Source organism: Etheostoma spectabile, chromosome 13 (assembly GCF_008692095.1).
Source record: "Etheostoma spectabile isolate EspeVRDwgs_2016 chromosome 13, UIUC_Espe_1.0, whole genome shotgun sequence".
NCBI classification, from domain to species: Eukaryota; Metazoa; Chordata; class Actinopteri; order Perciformes; family Percidae; genus Etheostoma; species Etheostoma spectabile.
In genome coordinates, this window is record NC_045745.1 from 3,256,167 (window position 1) to 3,267,119 (window position 10,953).

At 46.0% G+C, this 10,953-nt stretch overlaps 1 protein-coding gene across 1 annotated transcript; it reads left to right on the top strand.

The window, feature by feature from the left end:
* The first annotated feature begins 6 nt into the window (after window positions 1–6).
* Window positions 7–9,125, top strand: LOC116700142 (rho GTPase-activating protein 32). Its single transcript, XM_032533066.1, has 6 exons — window positions 7–160; window positions 817–962; window positions 1,087–1,161; window positions 1,342–2,175; window positions 3,198–3,871; window positions 5,407–9,125. The coding sequence occupies exons 2-6, from the start codon at window positions 896–898 to the stop codon at window positions 7,606–7,608; spliced, it is 3,852 nt and encodes a 1,283-aa protein (XP_032388957.1). The 5' UTR covers window positions 7–160; window positions 817–895; the 3' UTR covers window positions 7,609–9,125.
* Window positions 9,126–10,953: the final 1,828 nt, after the last annotated feature.

Consider the following 10,953-nt stretch of genomic DNA (forward strand, 5'->3'; position numbering starts at 1 on the left):
CGCCCTCCACTAAACTCCTGAGTCTGGAGGAGGCCCAGGCCAGGACCCAGGCGCAGATCAACTCTCCAGTCACTGAAGACAGCAAATACATCGAGGTGGGCGAAGGTCCGGCGGCCCTGCAGGGAAAGTTCCACACTGTCATTGAATTTCCCACCGAGAGGTTTGTTAACTCCTCTTACTGATACACCATTTTGTGACAACTTTGTCTTCAGACCAATCAATATAAAACTACACTCTCAGATATATATTTATGTTATAGTGCACATCTACTGTAGATTTTGTTGCAAAAGATGTGCATTTTAATGTCATTTGGGCTTAGAGAATAATATTGGAATGTGGCTCCATCTGCTGGTTGCTGTTGAGCCTGCAGGCAGAGTCATTTCCCTCCTGCACTTGCTTGCAAGAATCTTACAGCACATAATAATAATAATAATAATATTAATAATAATAATAATAAATAATAAGAAGAAGACATGTCAAAGTCTTCAAAGATGCTTTAGATACAAATAAAAATAAAACAAGCAGTAGTCATTTGATAAAGACACTAGAAATAAAATTAGATTAGTCTTAAATGAAAACAAGTCTGAAAAGGTGGGATTTGAGGGTTTTTTAGTGACGGTGTGGGGGGCGTTTCTGATGTGGTTTGGTAATAAGTCCCTTGGAAGTCTCCAGTTTCAAACTTGAATGTGGAGATGCTGTTTAAATAGCAACTTAAAAACGATAAATGTGATTGTTGTCACTGAGATGTGTATTGTAGTAGTTGGTAAAAGTAACTTTTTCTTGGCCTACTTTTCCACCGCCATTTTCTAACCACAGGAAGAGGCCTCCCATTAAATCCAAGAAGTCTCCTGTGGGTAGTTGGCGTTCTTTCTTCAACCTGGGCAAGTCTTCCTCGATGTCCAAACGCAAGCTGCCCCGCAACCCCAGTGAGCCCAATGAACTAAAGGCCATGGCTCTCGCTGGTGAGTCCTTCGTCCTCACGTGGAAGGAAAATAGTCCCATTTTCACCTTACCATTGTGCAATGAGAAGAGCTTAATTGCAGAAACAAGGCTGAACGCTTAAGCATTTTAATGGCTTTGTTTCAGGAGGCAGAGGAGACACGGCAACATTAAGATCAGCCAAAAGTGAAGAGTCACTGAGTTCCCTGCACAATGTTGAAGGTAATCATTTGGGTCTTCCAGTTCCCTTTAACAAAGCATACCAAGTTTAACCAGTAAATGTTGCTAATAACATATACATACATGTAACATATTTCAAATGTTCTTTCTTGTGAAGCCTACTGTTGTGCTTAGGGCCTGTTAAAAGAAATGGTTTCTAAATATATTAGTTTCCTCCTTCAGGAGAGTCCAAGCTGTACCGTCCTCGGCGGCCGCGCTCCAGCAGCGACGCCCTGTCAGCTTCCTTTAACGGCGAGCTGCTGGACAGCCGACAGCACTGCAACTCCTACGACAACCTGGGCACTACGGAGGACAGCGACGGAGACGACGGGCCCATCTGTGTGCCGGCCCTCATCTCCCCTCCCCGCTCGGCAGGTGAAGATGTGGACCTTAGCCCGCCAGACATCGGCATGGCCACCTTGGACTTTGACCCCATGTCTTTCCAATGCAGTCTCCCCGATACCTCTTACCCCTTCCCCCTGGATGACTCACCCGCTGGGGCTGAGGGTTCCACGTTAAAGAGGAGCCCCGGAAGTAACTGTGGCAAGACCAATGGCTCTGACCTCATCTCTGCTACCTTCCTGGGTAGCTTGATGTCCCCCTTGTTGTCCACAGACTTATTCCTGGCCGCTGGAGAGAAGGTGGAAAGCAAGAAACTGCCTACTTCCTATTCTTACAGCGATAAACCAACACAGGCCGTGTCGCCCATTAAATGTGGAAAGACCACAAGTTTAACACCATTTGCCACCTCAGAGCTTTTCTCTACTAAGAGTCCTGACAAAAATACAACTGGAAAGGCTGTCTCTCCACAGCCATTATCTCCTCCTCCTGCAGCCAAGGACTCTCCTCCCCTGATGGGCAGTGTGCTGCTGAGGGCAGCCGAGCCTTCGCTAAGCGAAGCTTTCCAAATGGAGCTGCACTCTAAGCTGACGGGTTGCGACAGCGTGGACGGTCGAGAGCTGAAGGGAGAGGACAGCATACAGCAGGCGCCAGCCGCCAGCAACCAAGAGGACCAAGGTAGAGAGCAGAGAATGACCTTTCTAAAGTTCTTTTTTTTTACCCTATTTTCCCATGCATTGGTGTCTGAGTGACTAATGTGAACAAGATTGGTTCAGCATTTAGCGAGAATGCAGCCGTGAACCGTGCTACACTGTAAACTTATAGGCCAACTGTGCACCGTCCGTTTGTGTCCACTAAAGTTCTGTTTTTGCCGCTGACAGGCTCAGATTATTATTCTCAGTGTCTGACAACATTATGGGAAGGATCCCTACAGAGAGAGACCGTTTTTTGTAAAAAGTAAAATCCTTTTGGTATAAATACAAACAGCTCCGAAATCGCCAATGCCAAACTCACCAGGCTCCATTGTAAATAAACACTACTTTTAGCGTGTGTAGAGCCAGCACATATCCACATGTAAATGGGTGAATAAGGGGTTTATTTCAACCAAACCAGAGTGGTGATTGTTAGAACAGTGGAAAGAAGATCCAAGACGGCTTTTTAGAGTCCGGTGTGTTTGGCGACCTTTTAATGTTTAAAAAAGTGATCTTGCGCTTTAAAAAAAGAAAAAGGTCGACCTCTGTAGGGATCCTTTTCATAATGTTGTCAGACACCTAGAATATGGATGAAATAGGTGCGCATTTGCCCGTTAAGGTCACATTGCAGTGGTCTTGCTTAATACTGGACCAATTTTAAAGATTGTTGTTCCCATCAGAGACACAACTAGGATCCAGGTTAAAAAGAATGGAAAGTGTATTTTTTGGCATGTTCACAACTTCACTTCACTGTTTTGTTCACACTACTGTATGCCGATAAAACAAGCCATGCTGTTAATTATATAATTGCTTTTTTTTGTAGGTTTAGTTTGTATGGAAGTTTCATATAGTGCCTGAGCACCACGCTTAACTTCTCCTCTCTTTCCCACTCTTGAAGCACCTTAAAACCAGCCTGCCTGCCTGCTGTCAGTTCTTCTCTTCACCTACTGCTCTCTTGCTTATTTGTTCTTCAACTATAGATCCCTTGTGTTTTTGTGTCCCTGCTAGGAGTCGTAGCTCCGGACTCGTCAAAGGACCTCACCCCTCGTTCCCTCAGCTCTACAATTCCCACTGTTGCCCCTCTTCCTCCTCCTCCCCCTCCTAAAAATGCTGCCCGCATGTTGGCCCTGGCCCTGGCAGAGTCTGCCCAGCAGGTCTCCAGTCAGTCTCAGTCCAGATCCTCTGAGCCTTCCACACCGCTGTCCCCTCTGCTGCAACAGGAGGTCTCTGACTTCCAGGACACGTCACATCCTCGGGTCCCACATTTCCACGCTTCCTCCTCTGAGGGAACGGGAACAGGAAGTTCCCCGCCTCCACACAGCGCTGCTCCAACTGTCATTTCAGCGTCATCTTATCCCTCCACTTCCAGTCCTACAATCAAACCCCAGCCTCTAGAGTTTACCAGCACCACTACCAAGCCGTCAGCCAGGACCGAGTCCTCTACAACTCCACCTGCAACACAGCCAGAAACAGACTCCACCCCCCCAGACACTCCTTTTTACAAGTGTGCTCCAGGCCCCAGTTCAACCAGCCTGACTTCTCCAATCAGGAAAAGTCCCGAAAGGCAGCAGCCTGTCCCAGGACAGACCCCAGTCCGTCCCAGCTCATCTGGTACCACTCCAGCCACCTTCCCAAGTGGCAGCTGCAAAGATACTAGAGTCTTACCCCAGCTTGTTCCTGAGGTATGTTTCATATCACTTTCTTATGTTGGCTAGTTATTAAGAGCTTAGAAAAAAGACTGGAAACTGGGAAAAGCCTAGCCTCCTACCAGCACCTGTAAAACTCACTAAAAAACACGTTATATCTTTGTCTTCCTGGAGTCTTGTCATCACAGTGAGGTTGCCAGGCAACCATTAGATACCCTAGGAAGTCACCGCAACTAGCAGAGATGGGAAGTAAAGAAAAACAAATACTTAGTGTACTCAAGTAGATTTTTCAGATATTTTTACTTTACTAATTATTTTTGTGCCGACTTTTTACTTTTACTCCTTCCATTTTAACACGAATATCGGTACTTTCTACTCCTTACATTTTGCAAAATTGGCTCGTTACTTTAGTTTCAAATCATTTCAGTTGAAACGAATTAGATGGGAATACACATTGCACTTCTGCACCACTATAAGGCGACTCGACAGATTCGGCGGCAAATCATTGCGGATTGATGGCGGTAACGTCAACATAGTATTATGGACGGCAACATGATTGAAAATGAAGAAAACATCGTGAGCCTGACATATTATATATACATTCATTATTATTATTATTAGACTCCACGTTCAAAGATTTGCTAGCTATCAGTTCATTTTCTCATTCGCAAGGCTACTTTTACTTTTATACTTTAAGTAAATTTCCAAGCCTGTACTTTGTTAATTTTACTGGAGTAAAGAAGTTAAGTCAGTACTTCTACTTTTACCAGAGTATTTTTTAACAAGTATCTGTACTTCTGCTTGAGTATGGGAAGTGAGTTATTTTGCCATCTTTGGTATCTGGATACTTTTACACCTCAATAGATATAGCATGTTAATTAATTAGCTTTAGAAAGGAAGGAACTGGAAGGTGGATTGTCTTTACCTCTGGCCAGCTAAGTTGAAGGGTATTTTGGCCCTATCTACCAGGGTTTTTCCTGGCTCAGGATGGGCTTTTGGGGGGGGGGGGGCACAGGAAGTGTTGGGTCTGGGGGTCCTCCCCCCATGAAATGTTGACCGTCAAAGAATTCATTTCCTGCATTCTGATCAATTTTAGGCACATATTTATAGTTAAAGGAGCACATTTTGACTTGTAAATTTACATATGAGAACTGCTATTCCTGTTTTTAACAGCTACTTTGTACAGTAATAAAATAGTGTTATGAATACAAAGCATTATGAAGTGGAACGTTTTTTAATTTTGAACTACATTCTATTATCAATAAATTGTCAGTGATGTTGAATATACAGCAGTGTAGCGGACCGCCTCTACAGTTCACCACGCAGGTGAAAGCGGATTAATTGCAAATTTAACCATCATGGTGTGAAATACAGTTTTACTGCCGCTGGTAAGTGGGAAAAAATGTGTGTGGCATACAGTAAAAATACCAAATGTGTCAAAACATTTGCCATGGGGGTTGTCATGTGCGTAGTTTCTTTAATATTAAAACCTCTTGTCCCGCTGCACAAATGCTTGGCTGTTTTTTGTAGACTTTCCTCAATAAACAAGGGTCTGTTTTGTTTGTTCACAGGTCACACCAGAGGAGACTGAACCCCCCCCAGTTCTTCCAAAACCATCAGAGAAGCCACCTCCAGCAATTCAAAAGCCCAAGAGGCATGCAGTCTCGCTGCCCAAGCATCAAACACAAAAAACACAGCAACAGAGCCCAGCTCAGATACAGCCTCAGACCCAGATCCAACCCCAAACACAACCTCAGCTCCCCTCGAAGGCCAGCGCAAGAGTGGCCCCCACTTCTGCTGAGCCTCTTGAGAAGCCTTGGGAGGCCATAAAGCCAGTACAGCCCTGTACAGAGTCTGCAAAGTACCACAACGTGTACGGACCCACACCTCCAGCCCCTCCTGTCCGCACCATAGAGAGCAAACTGGCCACAGCCGCACTCAGCCAAAGCGAAGCCTCCTATGTTCTGGGGGAAGGCCCGGTGCCTTGCCATCCGGAGGCTGCCCTGCCTCACCATCCCCCTTCTCCTCGTAAATCTTCCACGCACCAGCCAGCCTATCTGTACCACACTAAAGGAGAATTAATTGAGCCTCCCGGAGCTGCATACTACCACCAGAGACCGGTTCCGCTGGGCCCGCAGTCCGTGCCACACCACTTCCGGCCCGACAGCGTCCCTCCACACCTCTCCTACGTGTCCAAATCAGAGCCTCAGATACCTTACAGTGCCCGACTAGACAACAGATACAGCACTTTAGGCCCCAGGTCCCACCACCACTCTATGAAGTCACGAGGAAACCCCCGCGGTGTGTACGTGTCTCCGGGGCCGGGGAATCAGGGTTATAGCCATGACAGAAACCAAGGCTATCCCACCATTCGCCGAGTGCACTCACTCCACGTTCCTTCCACTATCCGCTCAGTGCCCATCCAAAGGACTGAAGTTCCCCCAGATGACGAGATTTTCTTCTACCATCGACCCATGTATCCGTGCAAAGCCTACCAGCAGCCCCCCCAGCAGTCCTCACAGGCCGACTACCACGTCACCCAGCTGCAGCCTTACTTTGAGAATGGACGTGTGCAGTATCGCTACAGTCCATACTCTGGCTCGAGCCCTTTGGAGGCGCCTTACTATGACATTGACCCTTACGGCACCATCCGGGTCCGACACCTCCCCTCCCATGGCAGCCGAGATCCGGGAGCCGCTGCTGGCCAACCGGGTGGAAAGGCGACCGGGTACCACTACCTTGCTCGCCATGTCATCCCACCTGGCAAGGAGCACAGCTTTGTGAGCAGGGACATGCCCCCCAGTCATGGAACCAAGGAAGCTGCTGCTTACCTCGTTTGGAGCCCCGAGGAGTCTGAAAGGCTCCGCATGCACTCCATCCGCAGGGAGAGCCGGGCCAGACAGAAGATCAAAGGCCCTGTCCTCTCTCAGTATGACAACGTCGGCTTGTTTGCACCAGCAGACATACCAAGCTATGAAACCCTGCACCTGCGCAGCAAATCCGACCCGGGTAAAGCTGTGCTGGTTGCAGCCGAGAGCAAAGACGGCCGCTACCTGCCCAGACACATGGCGTCAGACGCCGACGTCCTCATGTACATGGAGACAGACAAGCATGTCCAGGGCAGCGCAGTAGGCGACAAGTCAGACGGCCTTGGCAAGCATAGCAGTACCAAGAAGTGCAAATCCTCCCACTCCCTTCCAGCTACTCTGAGCCACAGTCTGTCCCATCAGCAGGAGAGCAGCCGGCACGACGCCAAGTACGAGACCGGAGACGACAAGCTGGGCGGGGACGGCAGCAGGTCTAAACACTGGCAGCAGGAGTATCCCAACAAGTGGAACTTCCAGCCACGTTACGAGGGCCCGGATTCTGACCACCACCAGGGTAAAGCGAAACCGTCGGGCGGCTACCACAGTACAGAGGACCAGGCGTCGGCGCCCAGGGAACAACAGGCCCGCTCCAAAGTGGAGCGGTCCCACAGCGTCCGGGAGCAGCAGCACTACAGCCAGGGCAACCCCGACCTGGACAGAGACTTCTCATATCAGAAACACGGCCCAAAGCCAGCGCTGTCCCACTACGACAACTTGGACGATTACCACCCAGTACCTCAGCCTCCGGCCCCGGTTCAAAAACGTGGAGGCTCCAGCTCCTATCCCGCCCCCGGGTTCACAGTGAGCCACAGCAACAGGGCGTACTCCACAGCACTGGGCCAGGGAGCCTTTATCCAGACTGACATGGCCATGCAGAGGCCAGAGACAGAGATACGTACAGAATGAAGCATTTAGGAGGGGGTGGACGTGTGAAATTATCTTTAGCTGTGTAGAAGAAAGACTCCATTGCGCTACGGTTGCAGCCTCTGCAGGACAGTGGACTGTAGTATCACCAATATTTTTGCTCCTCTGTATTTTTAATGAATTGTAAAGAAAATTGTAAGACTTTTCACAGAAAGTCCTGAATGTACCTGAAATTATTGTCCAATGGGTCATATTATTGTGATTGATTGAGACAGTAGCCAGTCCTAAATGTAAATGATATGAAAGATGTAAGGTACTTTTAACAGGGACACAAAAATGTAAAATATATATACCATATATATATACATATATATGAATAGAATTACTAGTAAAACGGGATTTTAGTTGTTTTTTTTTTTGTTTTTTTTAGGTGTGGCACTGGGTATGAGCATCAACTGGGATTAAGGTTTGCATTTTAGAAATGCATGCACACTATCTCTTACAGAACAGTTCTGTGTCGTTCAATATCCATTGCGTTCTTTCTGGATGTTACAGCACAAGTTATTGGAGGAAAATATATTTAGGTCATCGCATCCTCCCTCTGCTAATATGTACACGTACAAGTAGGCGGTGCGGGGAAGAATCCGACTGGGCGTGAGGTTTGATAAGGAGCTGCAATGGGTTACTTTCAGATAATATAGTGGTTATCAATGTCTTATTTTCTGTGTGACTGTGCCATTTTTATGTAACTTTGCTATAAACAGATTTCAATCACTTGTAATGGAATGGTTTGGTACTTATTTTTTTTTTTTTGGAAGAGGGACCAAACGACTTGGCGCTGTTGTTGCACATACCCGGATGAAGAGGGGAAGGTGGATGGATGCCTGTTGTACCTTTTTAAAATGTTTTTTTTCACCGCATTCTTGGTACTTTCATGAACTGGACTGACTGAATAAAGCTGAGAACAATATCCTCTCAAACAACGTGGTGAAAACATGTAGCCGCTGCTTTGTGGGGGGGGGGGGGGGAACAACTTGGAGATCAGCCTTAAATTTTGTTCCACAGACCATATTTTGTTTACTTCACCATTGCCATAATGCATTGGGATATCTAGATTTAAGATCACCTTTGATGATTTTGGATTGTTCAGGGTTGACAGGAGAGGTGACCCACTGGGGACATCACTGGTTCTGAATTTAAAACAATTGGGGAGGGAATTCTTTTATTCTGTTTTTTTTTTTAGCTATCTGGGGCCATTTCTTTTCAGTCTGGAAATTGATGTACATTCATCTGGTATTATACTACATGCCCTTTTGGTTTATCATACTGTATGGATTACAATATGTTTCAAATATGTCTAAATCCAGGTTGTACTCTGTAACTGTTTGACTTCTATTGCTTGCAGGTTTTGCTCCTCTTGCCTTATCTAAAGCCTCGACCTTTTCAGATGGGGAACTGAAGTAAGGCGCTGTCTAATTGAATGTGAAAACACTCCTCTCTCTCAAACTAGAGGTGTCTGCAGTTAGAGATGAAATGAATAAAACTGTTCAGGAATAGCTGTAATCTGTCTTTTAATATGTGCGTGATACTACATGTGTTGTGTGGATACACATCTCCTTGGCCCAGTCTTATGTGAAGGAGGACAACTTTGACAAATTTAGTTCAAGAGACAGGAGCATAAATTAGGAGTAGTTATACATTGAAGGTATAACAATGGCATGTACTGTCTGACTGCTCAGTTATAGGGTTCTTATGTCACAATTTTCTTTATCATTTTTGGTCAAAGATATTTCAGAGGTTATCCCAAATCCTTAGTGACTAGTCACAGTAGACTAACATGCTTTTAGAAAATGAAAAGTGCTTAACACCCTAAACCGTGCGTTCCATTTACCTCGGAAGCTGGGGATGAAATCACACCCGACGGGAATGCGTCCCATTTACAAGTCAGTTTCATCGTTTTCATTAGCTCTAGCTGGGTTAGCCATTGTTAGCCATGTAAGTTTATAACAACACATCACGCTGTTTTATGTTCATACAAACAGCGTAACAACATGTCCATGGATAGAATATGGACAACGCTGAGTGTACGACTGATTTAGCTAGACACAAATAACACAACTGCTTATAAGTAAGTTACTAGAGCTTTCACTGTTGATGCACGGAGCAGCCATGTTGGATTTTAGCTTGGGGTGTGTTTCCGACTTTGACTTTGAAAAATCTGTGTGTCCGAGTACAAATTGAACGCACTATTCCTTAAAGGTTCCCTCTGAAATGTTTGACCTTCTGTAGCACTGTGGAGCTTTTTTTCTGAGTGGGTCTCTGTTTGTTTGCCTCGTGCATGCACATGCATGTAGGTGACGCGACACACACTGAAGAAAATTATAAACTCAACGCTTGTTTTTGCCCTCATTTTTCATGAGCTGAACTCAGATCTAAGACTTTTTCTACGTACACAAAAGACTTATTTCTGTCAAATATTGTTCACAAATCTGTCTAAATCTGCGTTAGTGAGCACTTCTCCTTTGCCGAGATAATCCATCCACCTCACAGGTGTGGCTTATCAAGATGCTGATTAGACAGCAGGATTATTACACAGGTGTGCCTTAGGCTGGCCACAATAAAAGGCCACGCCAAAATGTGCAGTTTTACTGTATTTGGGGGGGGGGGGTCCAAAAACCAGTCAGTATCTGGTGTTCGGGTTGGGGTTCATCCATCTCTCTCTCAACCTGACTGCAGTTTGTCATCGTAACCGACTTGGGTGGGCAGATGCTCACATTCAATGATGTCTGGCACTTTGGAGAGGTGTTCTCCTCATGGATGAACCCTAACCATAACCATTACAGATCATAACCATAACAACAGGTACTGACTGGTTTTGAAGCTGCACATTTTGGCGTGGCCCACCTGCGTAATAATCCTGCTGTCTAATCAGCATCTTGATAAGCCACACCTGTGAGGTGGATGGATTATCTCTGCAAAAGAGAAGTGCTCACTAACCCAGATTCAGACAAATTTGTGAACTATATTTGACAGAAATAAGCCTTGTGTGTACATAGAAAAAGTCTTAGATCGTTGAGTTCAACTCATGAGCAATGGGGGCAACAACAAAAGTGTCGTGTTTTCTCAGAGACCCTGTTTGCCGTCCACCTGCTCAACGTGCTCCACCTGCCCCGCAGATGTTAGAAACTGGCTGCATAAAACTCCACAGCAATAAATGTGAAATCATAATTACATGTAGTACCATAACTCCTAACCAGGTCCTTCTCTAAACAGTGACATTCTGCTGCAGAAACTGCACTACCAAAGTCCTCAATACACTTCAGTATGGACAAAACTCTAGACACCGCTACGGTAGTGTGAACAGACGTCCCCGGTTTCCGGGGACAG